At 39.2% G+C, this 22,350-nt stretch overlaps 1 protein-coding gene across 1 annotated transcript in view; it reads left to right on the top strand.

Annotated features, from left to right (window-relative positions):
* LOC115217671 overlaps window positions 1-22,350 on the top strand; it is a 337,402-nt gene that overhangs the window by 21,846 nt on the left and 293,206 nt on the right. Inside the window, exon 3 of the mRNA XM_036507562.1 lies at window positions 21,046-21,174. Coding sequence (XP_036363455.1) covers window positions 21,046-21,174 — 129 coding nt within the window. The remainder of the gene's footprint in view (window positions 1-21,045; window positions 21,175-22,350) is intronic.

The raw sequence follows: 22,350 nt of genomic DNA, 5'->3' as shown, positions 1-22,350 counted from the left end.
TGTGTGTGTGTGTGTGTAACATTTGTGTCTTTGTGTATGTGCTTATCCCTCAACCACCGCTTGATAACCGGTGTTGGTGTGTTTACGTTCTCATAACATAGCGGTTCGCCAAAATGGATCGATAGAATAAGTACCAGGCTTTACAAACAAAGGCGCTGCCCCAGCATAACACCAGTCTAATCACTGAAAGGGGTAGAAGAAAGGACACACGGACACACAGACACACACACACACACAGAAAAAGAATCAGCACTCATAAATTATATGAAATATATATAAAAGATGTTCTAAGTGTCAAGACATATTACAAATTCTCGTTAACAAATGTACTAAAAGCAGTTCTTGTTCAGCATACTTTGATGTGAACTCATTATCTACTACAGTTAAATCAACTAGTTGTTGTCCCATTATTCTATGACATAGATATATTCATTTCAATTTTTGGCACAAAGCTAGCAATTTCGATGAGTGGTAAGTCAATTACATCGACCCCAAGTGTTCAACAGGTATTTATTTAATCAAGCCCCGGAAGGATGAAAGGCAAAGGCGACGGAACTTGAATTTGAACGTGAAGACGGACGAAATACGCTAAGCATTTTGCTCTGTGTTCAAATGATTCTGCCTGCTCACCGTCTTATGACAGTTTACTATCGCAATTGAATAAGGCCAAGTTTGGGATATTGTTAACCAACGTCAAGTTTTAAATCGGCGGACGGGTGGAATAGTGGTCATTCCAGTGAAACTGTTGCTGATGGAATTGATGGGATTAAATTCCATTTTCGTGGAATTCCACCAAGCATATTTGTTCTGAAAGTAGATTAAAGGGATATCCTTTAGATTTGTTGCCTAAAAGGAAAGAATACTAACAATGAGTCGAAACTACCGTGGGATTACTAGGAATTCTCCAACTATCACAATACAGCTTATTATTATTATTCACAGCATTAATCTGTGTTTCTCCCGACCGAGGATTAGTTCTTTAGTCAATGAACGTTAATTTGCTATTTTTGAAACGCACTCAAACACCAAAGTCACACATGTTTCATTTCCCATTCATTTAGTGGTGGCGATTGTCTTACAAGCAATGAGCTAGCCAGAAATGGCTGACATTATACTCTCTTGCTTTGTCTTACTTAGTTTATTCTTACATAATTTAGTTAGCAGAATTTTTTGCCTTAAATATAAACTAAAGTAAAAATCATATTTAGTCATTTGTTTTTAGTGTTGGAATCGTCGGGGTCACCACTTGTTAGAATACGACCGTACGCGAGGTGTTTCGGTGACATATTTCTCCTCTTGTTCAGCGCACGGCCGCATCTCAACATAACATAATATAACATAATATAATATAATGTTATATAAGCCATAATACATGTTTATAAACAGTGCCAAGGTATATGAAATAAAGACTCCAAAAACCGTTCTACTTTTATAAAGAGAAGATAGATTTTATTCAGTGTACAAAGTGATTTGTTATTATTAGCGTAGTGTTGTGTCATGAATGCATGCTTATAATATTTGTGTCTGTGTGTTCGTGTGTGCGACAGAAGTACAGAAATAAAGTGTATGCAAATACAACAGAACATGAGAGAAGTCTCAACAATTTGAGTTAAAATGGAGTTATTTTAGAGTTATTTTACCAGTTCATGTAGTACACGATAATGAATTCTATACAAGATTCTCAGAGCTGAGATTAGTTGAGTCACTTGTTGTGCATATTTTTCTCTTGATATAGATATTCTTTCAGATATATATACTGCAACTGTTTTTCCGTGGTGAGATTTTCACACTAACAGCATGAGTTGAATCTGTATTTATCTTGTGTACAAGTTGAAATCTTCGTAGATGGAGACGATGTTGGTGATGATGTTATGTCTGTCGCTGGTTTACAATAGCGTCTTCATATTATGGTTGGCTTGGCTGTCGTCTGCCTTTCGAACTGGAACATAGTTAAGTAAGCTCTGTGTTGTCTCCGACCAAGACCTTAAAGGTCTTAAGCCGAAAGACGTTGAATCGTGATATGATCAGCCTATTTAAAGAGTTAAGATGGCTCAAATGAAAAGTCCTATCCGAAAGCCGTGATTGGTCAGTTTACACACTGGCGCGAAATAGGTAGAGACAGACCGCGCTTAGATGCTAACCAATCAGATCAGAGGACACAACAAGGTTAAACTAGCCAAAGATGTTTGTAATCTCAAACGAGATCATTCTTAATATTTTTCTCAAACAGTGAAGATATCAATGAAGAAAACAATATTGCTACATTAGCATCCAACTAAAAGATGATAAAACCATAACAAAGAGGCAGATAAAGGAAAGACAGTAGTCCTAATGAGCACGAGGGACTATAAAAATCTAGTACTATCTCTATTAGTGAATGACACACATTACGAAAAGGCCCAATACTATAGCCAACATAAAATAATGAATAATTTCAGGACATTAATTAATTCATACCGAAAAGGACTCACAGACAAGGAATATGATTACATTACCAACTTCAAGAGTAAATCAAGTGTATTCTATGGTATCCCCCAAATCCACAAAAGCAGAATGATAAGCGAGGCATGCAAAGAAGCTACAGACATAATCATCAAGGTTCTCTCACCTGATGACCTGAAACTAAGACCAATAATAGCTGGTCCAGCATGCGAAACCCACCGCATCAGCAACTTCCTGGACACTCTACTAAAATTCTTCCTCAAACACATCAAGAGATATATAAGGGGTGGCCTGGACATGCTCAACCACCTCCCAAAAACGGTCAATGAGAAAACACTGCTAGTATCCTTCGACGTAGTCAGCCTATATTCAAACATCCCCCACACTCTAAGAATAGAAGCCATCACATTCTGGTTAGACAATTACGCCTATGAACTTCCCTCTCGCATTAAAAAAGAACTCATAATAGAAGGAATAAGATTTATCCTAGAAAACAATTATTTTATATTTAACAATGACTAAGTCTGACAAAAATCGGGGACTGCAATGGGAACACGGACTGCACCTTCTTTTGCGAACCTGGTAATGGACTATCTCGAGATTAAACTATACCAGAGAACACTCAAGAAATACAGAAACTCCTTTTCGACCTACATTCAAAACAACTGGAAAAGATATCTCGATGACTGCTTCATGATCTGGAATGAAAGTATAGAAAAACTTAACGAATTCCGAATACTTCTTAATGGTGTAAATGAAAACCTTCAATTTACGATAGATTACAACCAGGAACAACTACCTTATTAAGAAAGTCGGGAACAAAATAGAGACAGATATCTATTACAAACCCACGGACTCGAAACAGTACCTGCCATTTGATTCTTGCCGCCCGAGACACATCAGAATTAATATCCCATTTTGTTTAGCCAAAAGAATATGCACAATAGTATCAGACGCAAACACCCGTTACACACGATTCCAAGAATTGAAAGCCACACTCATCAATAGGAATTACCCACAACCCTTAATCGACAATACGATCCAATGAGCACTTAAATTAAATACACAAGAATTTAGACAACCAAGACCAAAGACCCTGCCTTACATTTCCACACACAACCCACATAACAATGAGGCCTTCAACACTATATTCCACAGCACTGCTCTACTCAAGAGAGACCCAAAGATGAATCAAGTCCTCAAAACACACAATCATCAACAGTAAGGGAAAACCGAAATCAACAAAAAAGATTTTAACCCAGGCCAAATTACACACAACAATAACCATTAAGCCGACAGTAAAAAAAATGCGGGAGACCCAAATGTGGGGTTTGTATCGACAATATGTTTCTTTATTAGCCAAGGCCATAATTTCACCATAAAAACAAATTTTACATGTGCATCGGAGAACTTGATTTACTTAATTACATGCTCAGAGTGTAAACCGCTATATATTGGACACACAAAAAACAGCCTACGTCAGAAGATGGCGGTGCAAAAATCTCAAATTTGAATTCTGGAATACAGGAAAATACCTCTCAGCCAGCACATCGATGACTGTACTTTCAACAAATTTCCCAAATTCACAACGCTTCCACTGTACAAAATCAAAGACAATGCTAGCCAAAATGAACGCATTAGCAAGGAAATGCATTTTATAAGAAAATATCAACCGAATCTAAATTCTCTAAACTAGCAACACTGAGATTTATATATATATATATATATAACATTATTGGTGAATTGAAGAAATGGAGCTGAACGCAGATTGAACAGGAATCGTTTTATTTCATTCTACACGTGTTTCGAAAGGCACAAATTACCAAAATCCGATTGAATAATGGGACCATATTGTGTCTTCTCTTCAGGAAGAAAAAAGGAAATCCGTTGGAAAAACAAAAACAGAACAGAGGCGGAGCAAAAAACAAATCGAACTGTGCTCCTAAGAGCCCATGGCGAAACTGTTTATCAGTGTATGTTGAGAACCGGTGGCTGAAGAATTCAACGGGTCAGTCATCGGTCATCATGTGGGTGAGGGTGTATAGATGTTCTTTGTGACCGAGAATAAACTGTTGATTAATCTACTACAAGATTATTCATCTTTCTATTTCACATTATATATATATATATATATATATATATATATATATATTATATATATATATATATATATATATACATATGTATGTACGTATGTGTGTATATACATATGTGTATGTGTGTATTTATGTATGTATATATATGTGTATAGGTGCATATATGTATATATGCATGGGTTTGTGTGTGTGTATGTATCTGTATCTGTGTGTATATATATGTATGTGTGTGTGTGTGTGTGTGTGTATACGGGTGAGTGTGTATATTTATGTGTGTATAAGAAATAAAGACAAGGGGTCGATGAACCTGATTTCTATTAAAACCCCAGGGGGAACAACTTCATCATGACGACTATTATTATTACTGCCGCCAGTTATTCGACGGCTACATCCACTCCTAAGAAAACAAGTCTTGATCATACTATTCAATTTACAAAAACAGATAGTAGTAATTTGCAGTCACAGTCAGTTGAACTTGTCATGCTACCAGAACTAAAGGATATTATCATGTATTTCTTGCAGGAAAAAGGAAAGTAAACTATGAATGTTAATCTTAATTTTAATTTAATTTTTTTAATAATTCTTTTCTCTTTATATATTCCATTTTAGTACATATTTTTGATAAGGTTTTTCAAAAACCGAAACATGTAAAAGGAAAATTAAAATGTACCCAATTTTAAGTAGCATTTTCGTTCTTGTTTTTCACAAATATCTACTTACTCGTATATTACCTCTACAAATCTTTTCATATATATATATATATATATATATATATATATATATATATATATATATATATATATATGGGTGGCTGTGTGGGTGCCTTTGTGTATGTCCCCACCACTGCTTGACAACCAGTGTTGGTGTGTTTACGTCCCCATAACTTAGCAGTTCGACAAAAGAGATCGATAGAATAAGTACCAGATTTTACAAAAAAAAAAAAAAAACAAGTACTGCGGTCGATAAGTTCGAGTAAAATTCTTCAATGTGGTGCCCCAGTATGGGCGTAGTCTATTGACTGAAACAAATAAAAGATAAAAGATAAAAAAAAGATATACAGTAATCCCTCGCCATATCTCGGTTCATCTATCGCGGTTTATTATTTAAGTTTACGTCGATTCCTCCGTGGTGTTGTTTTGAATTTATAGTAAAATAAATATATACAAATTATAAAAAAATAATATACAGTACAGTACTGTTTCTACTTCGTGGAATTTCACCTATCGCGGGGGTTTTGAACGTAACACCCGCGAGGATTGCCATATCTAATGTTTCTGTCATTATCTAATTGAAGTCTCCGCCGTCGGCAAGATTAAGTTGAAAATTAGTTGTGATCTTAATTTAATTTCAGTTCCTGGAGGGACTTCTTTCACTTTGTTAACATCCCTACCCCTCTCTCTCTCTCTCTCTCTCCTCTCTCTCTCTCTCTCTCTCTCTCTCTCTCTCTCTCTCTCACTCTTCTGAGTGATCCATGAAGATCATACATTCACATCAAGTTGATCATTTCGCGTGGGTCTCTGTGCTTTGTTACTATAAACATCAGTCAGGTTATATAAAGAAGGTAGTATTATCTTTTATTTTTCCCATTCTTTCATTTAATGCTTTGACAAAGAACAAGATTAAAGCCGGTGGTGTTCAGTCAATATTTCTTTAGAAAATGGACGAAAGCCCAGAGCAGGCGTTTTCTTTTGTGTGATATATTTTAAACATCCTACGATTTTTAGTGCCATTATAGTATTTCCGATTTGAAGGAGCGGCGCATATATCAGTAGAGTGCATAACTATTTTGTATGCAGTTCAAGCTGGTGAACGGATGTCTTTCTGCATTTCCTTTCCCCTTTATTGTTGCTGTTGTTTTGCTGTTATTGCTGACAGAATCGACAGAACGCCCAACAGAGTACTATGCAGTGTTTAATTGCGTCTCTTTGATGAATCTCAATGGTTGCTTTAATCTTTCCGTAGTTGCTAAACTAAATACTGGGCCTCTGACGAATTGTGTGGTCTTGCACCAACGTAAAAATAGATATTGTCGTCGTCGTCGTCTTTTTCATAACTATTGTCGTCGTCGTGATTACCGTTATGGGCGTCGTTGTCGTTGTTGTCATCGTCGGCATCATCATCATCATCATTGTCGTCGTCATCGTCGTCGTCGTCATTGTTCTTATAACTGGCCAATGTCATGGAATATAAACATAATTAGACATAATATTTTGAAAATTGAAAATTATCAAATTAGATATTGGGATAAAAGAAAAATACTGACTTGGAATTCAACAAGGAAAAGAATATTGATTGTTAAACATAATAGCTCTCAAGCATATAGAAATACGTACTGAAATCGATCCCATCACAGCTGCAATCTCATCATCATCATCGTTTAACGTCCGCTTTCCATGCTAGCATGGGTTGGACGGTTTGACTGGGGACTGGTGAGCCAGATGGCTGCACCTGGCTCCAAACTGATCTGGCAGTTTCTACAGCTGGATGCCCTTCCTAACGCCAACCACTCCGAGAGTGTAGTGGGTGATTTTACGTGCCACCGGCACAAGGGCCAGTCAGGCGGTACTGGCAACGGTCACGCTCAAATGGTGTTTTTACGTGTCACCTGCACAGGAGCCAGTCCAGCGGCACTGGCAACGCCCTCGCTCGAATGTTGTTTTTCACGTACCACCGGCACAAGTGCCAGTAAGGTGACGCTGGTAACGATCACGCTCGAATGGTGCATTTTACGTGCCACAGGCACGGGAGCCAGTCAGCGGGCCAGGCAACGATCACGCTCAGATGGTGCTCTTAGCGCTCCACTAGCACGGATGCCAGTCATGCGGTGCTGTCATCGAATTTGATTTCGATTTCACTTGCCTCAACAGGTCTTCGCAAGCAGAGTTTAGTGTCCAATGAAAGAAAGGTACGCCTAAGTGGGCTGGTTACTCCACTGGCATAGGCCACGGGTTATGGTCTCACTTGGCTTGCCGAGTCTTCTCAAGCACAGCATATTTCCAGCAATTAATAAACTGATAAGACAATAAAATAATAAGGATGTTAATTCTAATATCCTCAACAGCTATTTCGACCTTGTTCTTATTGTTCCTATAACAAACGTGACTTTAAATGGGGGGGGGCAAAATGAGTAAGTGGAACAAAATGAGTAATTTCTGATTTCTTTTTTTCTCCTGACCTTTTTTAAACCATTACATTTCAAGTATTGCACCATCATTTTCTACTTTTGCATCATCTTTAGGGGCAAAAATCGGTGGGCATAGCTTTTGTTGAATTTGAGATAGTTTGGAATATAGTCAGATGGCAGTCAGGTACTAACTCTTTTTTCAATAAAGTTTTCCTTAACTTTTACCCGATTGTAACTGGGGTTGCTAATAAAATATCTGTTTAACAATCGATAATGTTCTTTTCCCTGTTTGGCTCTCGAGTCAATTTTTTACAACACTAATGTGTAATTGATAATAAAAAAGTCTAAAACGGGGCAAAATGAGTAATAACTATTTTCAATAATTTCTTCCTTTTAATTGTACAGTGCGTATAATATCAAGAAGAGAAACATTCCAGTAGATCAGTGAAGAAGTTATAGTGAATATTTTATGTAGACTTTTTAGATTTAGCCGACTTTCATTAATTTCATATCATGTGCCATTTTCCCATGATCCTCTTTCATATTTTAAAGTTTTGTTGCATTTATCTTTCTAAGGATGGATATTGATGTGTATGGATCTTTTCTAAAATGTAATTCTGGAGGACTGAATGGGCAAATTTACCTTATTTGTCATTCATTTTGCCCCACCTAAATTTGTCTTTACTATGCTCAAAGAGAACGGAGAAATTTTTCTGAAATAGTCTTCTGAACATGTTATAGTGTTTTTCATACATTTAGAGGTCATTTGCTTAGCTGATAGATAGTTTATGTAAGGTAGAGAACATTCGTAAAAAATACATTTTTTTCTAAAAGTCAAAAATGCAGTAAATCTTACTCATTGTGCACCAATCATTAATATGGTCTAGTTTTAGTTTCTATTTTTTATTCAATTTTTTATTAATTCACTCACAATATCCAAGATTTTTTATTCTGTTAGGTTTCGTTTCCTTGAAATCTGCTTTCGTATGATTCAGCAACGTATTGTACATTTTGTGTGATGTTTTTCGCCAAGTCTTTACGATATATTTTGCAATAGGTTCTTAGAAAAAAATTTAAAATGTTCGCTTAATCATCTGGACGCTAATGATAACGTTTTTTGTTTTTCTTTTTTGTTTTTGCTGTCTGTTTGAAAGCAAATTTTCTAACCTCTAAGTATATCATATTCTTTATATGTCGTAATTATTTCAATATATTTTTTTTATTATCTCGCTACATTGTTATTAAATAATCGGCGCTTGGTGGTTTCATTTAATTCTTAAGTTTGTTATGAATTTTTGTTTGTAATCTTTTGCTTCTATATTTTTACCGGCTTGCTGATAGATAGATAGATAGATAGATAGATAGATAGATAGATAGATAGATAGATAGATAGATATAGATAGATAGATAGATAGATAGATACATATTTAGATAGATAGACAGACAGACAGACAGACAGACAGACGGACGGACGGACGGACGGGCATACAGACGGACAGACAGACAGACAGACAGATAGATAGATAGATAGATAGATAGATAGATAGATAGATAGATAGATGGACAGACGGACGGACAGACAGACAGACAGACAGACAGACAGACAGACAGACAGACAGATAGATAGATAGATAGATAGATATGTTTCTTTATTAGCCACACAGGGCTGCACGCAGATAGAACAAATTACAAGGTAGAGCTTTTCTTTTGAAGGTTTAAAAAAAAAAAAAAAAAAAAGGAAGGGGGAGTTTCGATCAAAAGGGATCGTAAAAGGAGAGAAAGAGGACAAAAGAAAGGGGGGGTTAAAAAAAAAAAAAAAAAAAAAGGGGGAGAGGAAAAAAAAATTGATCAATAGGGATCGTTGTCACAGAAATGTCAATATGAAGTGTAAAGGAGAGGACAGGTGAGGTTTACCCGTGGAAAGAAAAGCCTACGGAAAAGACCACGGTAACCTCGGTCAATGAAGTCACATTTTATATTTTTTTTTTTTTTTTTTTTTTTGCAAATAAGCAACTCTCTGTTTTCGATTTCTGGGTTCATAGGACTATGCTCAAGGTGGCTTCGTCATTCATACGTGCCATTCTTGCTACATTCACCCATCTTTTTTTAAAACATTCGCTAGACAAAACTTGCCTCTCTACTCTCACTTTCCTTTTCAAGTGGTACTTGAAGAAGTTGATGAGAGATTGACCAGAGAGGAAAGTGTTTGTCTCCAATCCTTTCAGACGCGTCCACCAGATACATTCTTTCGCCATAGCCACAAGGATGATGAAAATAGCTCTTCCTTCCCGTTTGAAGGAAGGAGGCGTGACAATATTGACGATAGACTCAGCTGATAAACCGACTCGTCCCACGTGACAGCAGTTGTTCGACATAAGCCCACAGGTCGGAAATTGTTGGACACTGAACGAGTGCGTGCAGAACGGTTTCGTCGCTCTGACCGCATCTCGGGCAGGTCGGCCCCGTGTTTCTCGAGCCGTGTCTGTAGAGCTTATCCCGAACGGGTAGCGCTTCTCGGTAGCACTGCCAGGCCAGGGATCTCTGGAAGTTGTCCATGGGCCCTGGCCCGAAAGTCGTCCCGAACAGGCGGGTCAGGTACTCCTCGTCGACGTCCAGGTTCGCCCCGAGCTCGTCGTCGTACCTCCCCTCCACTAAACCCCTATAGAATGCTTTGGTTGTGTTGAAGTCACTTAAGGTCGACCCAGGACGGCAGAGTTGCTTGAGAGCAACGCGACACTCGCGGTGCCATTCGCCCTTCCTCGGCCTCTTTTTGATCCACGACTGCAGTTCGGTCATGGAGACGAGCTGCGGGAAAGCGTGCCTCACAAACGGCGACCACACCTGTTCACCGTCGTCTACATAGAGCAGCAGAGATGTCGCAGTCTCAGCGCGTGTCTGCGCATCATCAACCACGGCATGCCCAGCCCTCCTTTTAACGGGTGTTGACAGCAAATGGATCGCCTGACCATCGGGACGCATCCTTTCCACAAGAAGCGAAAGAGGATGCGTTTGTAGTTTGGTGATGGTAGGGTCGGGACAAGGTACGACGGTCAGGCGGGTGGTAGTAGATGACGGACGCGATGTACGTGTTCGCCACCTCCGCTCGACCTTTTAGGGACAGTTTCCTCTCGGCCCATTGCGGGCGAGAGTGACCACCCTACTCGTTATCTCGTTCCAGTTCTTCTCCACTTGGAGGTCCGGACCAAACCAGACCCCGAGCAACTCAACCGGGCCGTCGGTCCAGCGTCCCACGACGGAGGCGCTGGTGGACGGCATGGGCTTGCTTCTCCAGGTGCCTAGTCGCAAGCCCACTGACTTTTCCGGTTGATTTTCGCTCTGTCACCGCTTCGTAGTTTTTCAGTGTCTCGCCGACCAGCTCGATGTGCTCGTGGCTAGACACTATGACGGTGACGTCGTCCGCGTATGCAGACACGCTCGTCCCGCATCCCAATTCTCGCGGGATGCCCCTTAGAGTCGCCAGCTTCCGCAGTAGTGGCTCAAGAGTCAATACGTATAGAAGCGCCGAGAGGGGGCATCCCTGACGGACCGAACGTGCAATGTCGAAAGGTCTCGATAGATGTCCATTTACGCGAATTACCGAACGGATGCCTCTGTACAAGGCAGCTATCCAGCCGCGGAAGACGGGACCGAAACCAGCCGCTCTCAGGACTGCCTCCAAGTATCGATGGTCTACCCTATCAAAGGCTTTCGATTGATCCAAGTTGATCAGGGCCCCACCCATGCCAGGTTCGTTAACTACCCTGTCTATGATGTAGCGCATCAGATGGAGGTTGTCATGGATGGTCGGCCTGGCACGGCGCATGTTGCGCCTTGTCGACCAGTTTCTCGATGACAAGCGCAACCTCTTGGCTAGCACCTTGGCCAAAATTTTCAAGTCTGCATTAAGCAGAGTGATGGGCCTAAAGTTATCTATTACATTTCCCTTGTTTAGATCTTTCTTCAGCAGTGTTACGGCTCCTCGGCTCACAAAACCCGGAATGCTCCCGTTTTGCTGCCAGTTGCAGTACACCGCCGCCAAGAGATCTCCAAACAAGTCTGGCATACAATTGTAATAGCTCGTAGGTAGACCATCCAAACCGGTGATTTGTCCCTCGAGCATTCTGCCATCGCTTCCCGCACTTCCGCCGCCGTGATGGCACCTTCGCAGCACCCTGCCCTTCTTGTCGAGAGTCGTGGTAGGCTATGTAGGTAGGCACTGAAGTCCACCCTACGTTCTTGCCCTCCACTCGTTCCGAACAGTCGGGCAAAATGCTGCTGAAAGGCCTCACACATTTTACTTGGCTCGAGCAATTCGCGCCCCTGTTCATCTACCAGTGACCGAATGGTGGCTTTGTTGCCCTGTTGCGCCTCTGCCACCCGGGCCTCTCTCGCGGCTCCAACACCTTCGTTCCTTAGAGCACGCATCCTAGCTCTGACAGCACATCCTTCGTGTTTGGCGTTGAAGTGTTGGTCGAGGGCCAACCTCGCCGCCAAAACGTCGGATGCGATGCCGCTTCTAATTGCCTCTTCTAGCTTCTTAACTAGCTCACCCTCTACTCTATTTCTATCTATGGTAGTGCTTTGCTGTACCTAATCGCTTCTGCTTTTACTGCTCTCTTGAGGGCAAACCACCATTTGTTGTGATGATGGCTCCCGTCAAAGCCCTCTTTACTAGTGTGTTAATCCGGTCTCTGAAAACTTGTCTCGATGGGAAAGACGCGTTTAGTTTCCAGTATCCGGGACCTGCCTAAGTGTCTTACCTAAGTCTAGCGTACATGTCACAAGTTTGTGATCCGTGTAGCTGACTATGTGGAATTGTGGACATCCTATGCTATCTCTATCTACTGTCCTACACAGTATCCTATCTAGATACGATCTCGACGACCCGATGTGGTTGCTCCATGTCCACGTTGGCGCATTCGGGTGGTCTAGTCGGAACTGTCAGACAGTTGAAAGCGTCTGAGCAGGTCTCTGAGGCATTTGCATCCCCGTCTATTCCTATCTCTACCCACGTAGTCTACATGCGTGTCCAAGGTAGCATTCCAATCCCCACTAAGAGTAAAGGACGAGACGTTCCCAAGAAAACTTCTAGACGTTGAAAGAAATCCGCCCGACCTGTTAGGGCGGTGCGTAAACTGATACGAGTCGAAAAGCGCACCCATTGCTGCCGTCGACATCCAGGACGACCAGTCTACCCTCCGGGTCTACGAATATTGTCCTTACATTGAGATCCAGACTCTTGTGAAAAAGTACCGCGGTGCCACTACCGCCCATTCTCGGCAGACAGGGGGAAAAATAAATGTTGAACTGTCCGCCAAACATGGTCTTTAGGGCCCGCGGATTGTGGAGTCTGGTCTCGCTTATGGCTATGATTTCTAACTTATGTGACTTTATGTCATTTAAGAGGTACCCTTGTTTCCAAGGGGACCCCAAGCCACGCGCATTTACACAACCAATCTTGATCATAGTTCTAAAATTAGAATACAGAGGGTTACTTACTGCTCGAAAGTTTTTGCTTTCTCCTCCGTTGGTTGTCCTCGAGAAGATCCCAGTACAGTTTCTTTGTGAGATATTTTTGGCATTTACCAACCGCACTGGGGAAAATGCCTTTGAGTGTGTGGTGCAGACTTTTAGATAGATAGATAGATAGGCAGGCAGGCAGGCAGACAGACAGACAGACAGACAGACAGACAGCAGAACAGACAGACAGACAGACAGACAGACAGACAGACAGACAGACAGACAGACAGACAGATAGATAGATAGATAGATAGATAGATAGATAGATAGATAGGTAGATTGATAGATTGTGAGTGCTTGTGTGGGTGTGTATGAGAGAGAGAGAGAGAGAGAGAGAGAGAGAGCGTGCGTGTCGGTGATTTGGGATACAGAAGCGGTTGGCACTGACTGGAAAAGTATCAGGAGAGCACATCAACCGGAACAAGTCGGCGGATTTGGGACCTCAAATTTTCGAGAGACAAGGCACTGCCAGCCCGTGATGATTTCTGTCGCTGGACAGAGAGCCCGGTTAAGGTATTAGTGATCTGTTTCGAACTGGATTCATTTGCGGATAGGAATTAGGAAGAGATCGCGTACAGAATGGCCAGTTTTACTCAGGAACAGGCTAAGAGAAAGGTCATGTATATGTGTTTGTGCTTACATTGTCTCATTGGCCATCATAACTTGTTCTGAGAAACATCTCACAAAACTGAAGTGCATAGAAAGGACAGATTCCGCAGGTCAGGAAATCCACCTGCTGCTAATAATCATATTGTGGTGGTCTCGAGACACTCTCACTAATAAATGGGTACACACTGAGGTCACATCGGCAAAAATCTCAGAAGAAGAATATAAAAGTGAAATGGTGTGGGCACTTTTCGTACGCCGCGTCTTTCGTGTTTTTGACCGAGCTACCACCATGGGACAAATGCAAACCGAGGCTGGCAATTTGACACCTAGAATGTTGCTCACTACTCACAACACATTCTCAGCTAGACAACGGTGTCGGCTAGAAAACAACACATGCATTTTAGTGGCTGTTAATAGAGGATATGCATGACGATGGCCTGGTAATGGCTCGAAGTTGACAGAAACACTAAACAGTCTCTTCTCGAAGACTTTCAAATCGAGGTCTATGGACAACATCCAGTAGTCTTTTGTATGGCAATACTACGGGTTGAGTGGAGACTATAGAGCTGGCTGACATTACCTGTAGACAAGCTTTACAGATACAGAAATACCAACAGTCCGAAATGTATACTAAGTAACGAAACCGTCGTGAACATAATCGTTCAGTGTTTGTGCACTACCGAACAATGAGCTTGGCTGAACAGCTTCTGTACGGGGAATGCAACTATCAACCGAATCTATGGTAAAAAATCAACGAACCGCCTTTCTTTGGCAAGAACGAGCGGTTTGTCTTCCTCTGTCATTATGGTAAAATATGTTATCTGGTGGACAGACATTTTCCACTCTGGCCTTGCTCTCATTAATTTCTTCGAATACATCTTCGAAAGGAAACTGAGAGTAGACAGTAAGTGCTATTTTTCTAGTGTGTTGTAGAACTTTGATGAAAGAAGCAAGATTGGCGAGGCTGAACGACGTACTCTGAATATACATTTTTCTTTCTATAGGAGGAATGAAACTAGTAGAGAGTACACTCTGTACTTTGGAAGTGGTAGATTAATTCACTGTATGAGTTTTCCCTGAATTGCATAAGTAGCTTTCGTCCCAATATAGAGAAACTCTCCTTGTTGAAATGTTTGTTATATATTTTATTTCTGTTGAATTCTTTTTACTCATGTAAACACTACTGTTTCTATTTCGACCTTGTGTTGTCTGCAATATCTCGAACACGTATGTCTGATAAAAGATATCATCATCATCATCATCATCATCATCATCATCATCATCATCATTATTATCATTATTATTATTATTATTATTATTATTATTATTATTATTATTATTATTATTATGATGATTGAGTGAGACAGCAGTGCATGCCATCAAAGGGACTTTGGAGTGTAAATATACGAAACCCAATATACCCATCATGATTACCTGTCTGATAAGGGTACACCAGGCACATGCATCACAACAATATGTGCATGACATGGTGATCTTTTATCAAGATAAACAGCGCATGACATTGCTGGTGGGGCCCCGTTAGAATTTTCTTCGAGTTGAGTAGCCAATCCCGCTCAAAAGGTCTCTGAATAAGGTCTGTTTAAGGATGATAAACCAAACACCTATGTTTCCAGAGGTAAGTTATTCAACCTCCAAAGAACCCCTCTCAACACATGGTTATGATGCTCCCACACTACTTCTGCTCGTAATCAGAGATGCACATATCATCAGCCACTAAGGGACATGCTCAACTGGTTAAAGTGAAGTAACTGACATGCAAGTCTGTTGTATCGAGCAGAATATTTGCTGTAACCTATCTTTTATACTAAGACAAAACAATGTACATGCTAACACTTCCAATCAGTTAAGATCAAAAGCCATGAGAGCCAGTGCCTAGTACTGTATTAAGGCATTTATTATTATTATTATTATTATTATTATTATTATTATTATTATTATTATTATTAGTAGTAGTAGTAGTAGTAGTAGTAGTAGTAGTAGTAGTAGTAGTAGTAGTAGTAGTAGTTTTATTTTTATCACGTGCTTTCACTGCACTACCGAGCGCAGCACTGTATGCCTTGAGTGTGTGCCGTGGTTTACTGTAGTGTTCTTATTTTCATTGTATTGAAAGTGCTTTACGTAGGATATGTGTGGTGCTTAGTAGTGCTCTTTTATGTATGTTATATGCACTTGTAAGTACTAGTATTTTGGCTATGCATTTGTCTGAATATTTTTCTTTTCATACCCAATGCGCCTACTATTATAGGAATTGTTTCTGTTTGTAGGCCCCACATTCGAGTTACCTCTATTTCCAGATCTTTGTATTTTGACAGTTTCTCTGCTTCTTTTAGAGAAACGTTGTCATCTGTTGGTATTGATACATCGATTAGAAGGCATTTTTTCTCTTGGTAATCTATGATAAATATATCCGGTCTATTAGCCTTGATTCCTCTACCTATATGTATTAGCGTATCCCAGAGTATGGTTGCTTTCTCGTCCGTGACCTCTTCTGGGGGTGCTCTTTTTTCAGTTGTCATTTCATAGCGCTGGCATAGCTACCAGTGTATATAGATCCCAACTCTGTTATGTCTGTGATACATTCCTTCCTAGCCAGGATTGGACAGCCAGAGACAATATGATTTATTGTTTCTTCTCCATCACCACATATTCTGCAGCTATTTGTATTTCTTCTCATTATGTGTTTTTGGTGATTTCTAGTAGGAAGGCTTTGACCTTGTGCTGCAATTAAAAAATCCATCAGTCTCTGCTTTGAGTCCCGAGCTTCTCAAACATTGTTGGGATTTTGCTTTGTCTATTTCCTTCTATTTAGTTTAACCCAATATTTTCATGTAGGGGGCTTATCATCATCATCATCATCATTATTATCATTATTATTATTATTATTATTATTATTATTATTATTATATTATTATTATTAAGACAGCGAGCTGGCAGAATCGTTAGCACGCTGGACAAAATGCTTAACAGCGTTTCTTCTGTCGCTACGTTTTGAGTTCAAATTCCGCCAAGGTCGACTTTTCCTTTCATCTTTCGGGGTAGATAAAGTAAGTACCAGTTAAGTACTGGTGTCGATGTAATCGACTATACCCCACTTCCAAATTTCAGACCTGGTGCCTATACTAGAAAGGATTATTGTGGCTGTTGTTGTTGTTGTTGATGATGATGATGATGATGATGATGATGATGATGATGATGGTGGTGGTGGTGGTGGTGGTGATTATGATGATGATTATGATGATGATGATGATGATGATGCTGCTGATGATAATGATGGTAAGGCGGCGAGCTGGCAGAATCGTTAGCACGCCGGGCAAAATGCTTAGCGGCATTTCGTCTGTCTTTACGTTTTGAGTTCAAATTACACCGAAGTTAACTTTACCATTCATACTTTCGAAGTTGATAAAATAAGTACCAGTTGGACATTGGAGTTCATGTAATCGACTTACACCACCCCCATCCCACCTCAAAACTGCTAGCCTTGTGCTAAAATGTGAAACCGAAGTCGGCAAGTTGGCAGGACCGTTAGCACGCCAGGCAAAATCCTTAGCGGCTTTTATGTTCTGAGTTCAAATTCTGCTGAAGTCGACTTTGCCTATCATCATTCGAGATTGATAAAATAAGTACCAGTCTAGTACCGGGGTCAATGAAATCGACTAGCCCACTCCCCCTAAATTTCAGGCCTTGTGTCCAAAGGAGAAAGGACGATTAATATCATCATCATCATCATCATTATCATCATCATCATCATCATCATCATCATCATCATCATCATCATCATCATCATCATCATCTCATCATCATCATCATCATCATCATCATTATCTTCGTCGTCATCATCATTATCCTCAATATTATTATTCTAAGCAGTCGCTCGGCAGTGCATATTCTAAAAATGGCAAGGTAATCAGAATATTCTACTTCCTACTGCTATTGTTGTTGATTTTGATTTTGTCGGATTAATGCCAAATTCATACCCTAAACATTGAGATGCATGACTACAGCCGGAGACATACCTTATTTAGCATTTCAATAGGAATTTCTGTTTGCAAAGGGAAATTGCATTCACGTTGTGATGTAAGAGCAAAGTGGTGGGTTGTACTTAAAATGTAACTTTCTCACGTACACTCAGTCATACCTGCTCACACACCTTCTCTAATCTCCTGTCGCTCTTGCTTTTTCCTTGTGTGCGTAGGGGTGATCCAACAGCTTTCACTGTCTGCCGTTCTTTTTTCTCGAACGAAATGTGTGTATCTATTAAAGCAAAATATCCATTTCCGGTTACATTCACACACACACACACACACACACACACACACACACACACACACACACACACACACACACACACACACACACACACACACACACACTCACATACACACACATATGAATGTATGGAGGGAGGGAGAGAGGGAGAGACTATATATATATACAAATGTGTGTATGTATACACACAGACACACACGCACATATATGTGCATATATGGGTACAGGATGTCACCAACAGTAAACAACATGAAATACGAAAAGAAATGAGTTAAATACGCAAACAATGAGAGAAACAAATGGAAAACAGGACAAGTAACGATCCTCCATCTGTTGTTGGCTGTGTATCTACTCCTCAATTCGAGCATTGAACGACAATATGAGTCTTTGAAGACAGTTGCTCTCATAAATACCAAAATAAAATTTTGCATTTATGGAGGGTCAAAGTTGGGAACAAAAGCAGGGCAGTGGAGACATACCAGGAAACCGAACGAAAACAAACATGGAGGGTCATTAGACCAGAAAGAATTTGCGTATATTCATGTTTATATGCTCCTATGTATCTGAAAGTGAAAAGATACGTGTGTGTGTGTGTGTGTGTGTGCACGCGCACATTTGTATGCACATATATCACCATATATATATATATATATTTATATATTCAAATATGAAAGAGAAGCAGCTCGTGTGCTAATAATCTCGACCAAGTATGCATAAGCTTTGTGTATTTGTCTGTAGGCTCTGATTTGGCATGGTAGAGATTATACTCCAAGTGCAATGGTTATTCTAATTTTTGTTCAAAGTACTAAATTTACAATAATCTACGACAGTTGTAACTACCTCTCCTAAATATCTCTAACTCCTAGAATGCACCTCGTACACCAAAATGTTCCCCTGTTTCCCAATTTTAGATAAGACATTGACTTCATCTAAGTAGCTGGTCTCTACAACAAAGTACAATTTTTGGTCCTTGTCCCTAAAAACTAAAGATTTAAAAGTGTTTTTCTTTTTTAGAATGGTTCAGAATTCTTTTAACAACTGTTCAGAATCAGTACAAGTTAATTCCTCGGTGTATTAAAGTTGGTATTGATGCCGAAGCTGAACCAATTTCGTATTAAATAATAAAACTTCCAATAAAGAGATTCCGTTATTTTGTTCTACCTGTGTATATATATATATATATATATACTCTTTACTCTTTTACTTGTTTCAGTCATTTGACTGCGGCCATGCTGGAGCACCGACTTCAGTCGAGCAAATCGACCTCAGGACTTATTCTTTGTAGGCCTAGTACTTATTCTATCGGTTTCCTTTGCCGAACCGCTAAGTTACAGGGACATAAACACACCAGCATCGGTTGTCAAGCGATGTTGGGGGGACAAACACCGACACACAAACATATACACACTCATACATATATATATACATATATACGACGGGCTTGTTTCAGGCTCCGTCTATCAAATCCACTCACAAGGCTATAGTAGAAGACACTTGCCCAAGGTACCACGTAGTGGGACTGAACCCGCAACTATATGGTTGGTAAGCAAGCTACTTACCACACAGCCACTCCTGCACCATATATATATATATATATATATATATATATATAACGGGAAGGTTTACGAAAATAAACAAAAGACGAAGACAGGTGGAGTACAAACAAATAATATATTAGTATGGCGCTCAGGAATAGAATTAAAACAAGTCTTTTACGTTTCGAGCCTACGCTCTTCGACAGAAAGATACACAGAAAAGAAACAAGGAGAGAAACAAGGAGAGAAAAAAATTGCTTATAGGGGCTAACGATCCAACATGTCCGGACCGTGTCAGCATGGAATAAAGGACGTTACATGATGATTTTATATATATATATGGAAGAAAGAAAAACAAAGAAAGAAAGAAAAAACAAAGAAAGGAAAGAAATATAAGACTTCTTTAATTTCACTTCAGATATGTGAATATCACTATGGAGGACTTACTTCATTTTACAAACGATGCTACATACACTCTTACTACTGCTGCTCTTGCTATACGTGTATGTGTGTGTGTGCGTGTGTGTGCGCGCGTGTGTGTGTGTGTGTGTGTGTGTGTGTGTGTGTGTGTGTGTGTGTGTGTGTGTGTGTGTGTGTGTGTGTGTGTGTGTGTGTGTGTGTGTGTGTGTGTGTAAATGAGTGTTTCTGTGTGCAGTTGCGTGTACAAATTCTTTAAAGTATGAATATTTTTGTTTTGCATTTGACTGTATTACTACACACTTCCATAGCCACATAATATTATTCATATATAGACATATATGTATGTATATATATATACATATATATATACACACATATACACACACACACATATATACATATATACATATATACATATATATACATATATATATGCATACATATATATACATATATATATATATATATATATATATATACATATATACATATATATATATATATATATACATATATACATATATATATATATACATATATTATATATATACATATATATATATATACATATATATATATATACATATATATATATAATATATATATATATATACATACATATATAGATACATATATATACATATATAATACATATACATATATATATACATATATATATACTTATATATACATACATACATATATATATACATACATACATATATATACGTACATATATATACATACATACATACATACATACATACATATACATACATATATATATATATTTATATATATATATATACTTTGTGCGAGTGAACGCACACACACACACACACACACATAGGTACATGCATATATACTTTTCACTTGTACATTGTTGTTCGAATTTAACTCATTGTATTGTTATGCAATATGAGATCCACGGTAAGTATTAAAGTAGATTTTAGTATATCAATGTTTGCTTACGATTTTATTGTTCTCGTCTTTTTTTTTTTGTGATTTGCAGGGTTTTGCGTTCACAAAGGTGATCAATATTTCATTGGAGAAACTTTTATGGGCCAAACAGTGTGTGACAAATGCCTTTGTAGTGACAACAGAGGGACAATAATTTGCTCTAATATCTGCAAGAACGCAAGTAAGTGTGTTATCTGACAATATTGGTTTGAATAATTTTTTATATTGATGTCGTTGTAGTGCTTTAGCTCACTGTCTATTTGAAAAATATTTCCTATGTTTTGATTTGTCTCTCCAGCACAAAAATGTTTATTCTCCCTCTCTCTCTCTCTCTCTCTCTCTCTCTCTCTCTCTCTCTCTCTCTCTCTCTCTCTCTCTCTCTCTTTCCATCCCTCCGACTCTCTACTCCTTGAATATACACTTACGTACACGCACGAATACACTCACACACACACATACACAAATATATTCATTATCTATGTATGTGCGCGGCGTGTAGCACACCCTTTCAGCAAGCAATTCCCACCTGAACACAAATACAATAAATTATTCAACGGAAACAAGTCAGCTCCAGCTGCGCAAAAGCCACAACGGTCATCATCCCTACCAAAACCGCTCTGGGACTTAATTCTACATCATTGCAAACATGATATGGGAATTTATAGACCAAGCACCATCACATATATCGGTACTGAAGCATGGCCGCAGTCAAATGACTGAAACAAGTAAAAGAATAAAAATATAAAAGAATATATATATATATATATATATATATATATATATATATATATATATATATATATATATACGAGGGGCGTTCAATAAGTAATGCCTCTGACCCACTTGCAGTTGTTTGATTGATATAACTGAAATTTTGCATGTGCAATTATTTATATCTCTATAGATTAAGTGACAAATTACAGCTTTGAACTAATAGTGGTTTCCGATTTACAGGTGTTTGAACTGAGTCAAGTGTGAAATGGAGCCTGTTGAGTGTCGAGCAGTGATCCGGTTTTTGTATTTGAAAGGACGCACACCACGGGAGACTTTTGATGAAATGAAAGAAACTTATGGTGATGATGCCCCATCATATGACCTTGTAAAACGCTGGCATCGTGAATTCAAACATGGTCGGAACTCTGTGGAAATAGCTCCCAGATCTGGTCGCCCCCTTCTGCCATTGATGAGGCATCTGTCTGTCAAGTTGAGGCTGCCATTTTGGAAGATCGACGCATAACTATTCGCCAAATAGCCCATGATGTCAAGATTAGTACCGGGTCTGTGGAAACTATCATTCATGACCATTTGCATATGCAAAAGGTGTCTGTCAGATGGATTCCCAGGTTGCTCACACCTT

Source organism: Octopus sinensis, linkage group LG11 (genome assembly GCF_006345805.1).
Source record: "Octopus sinensis linkage group LG11, ASM634580v1, whole genome shotgun sequence".
NCBI lineage: Eukaryota > Metazoa > Mollusca > Cephalopoda > Octopoda > Octopodidae > Octopus > Octopus sinensis.
This window is presented reverse-complemented; position numbering and strand designations above follow the sequence as displayed.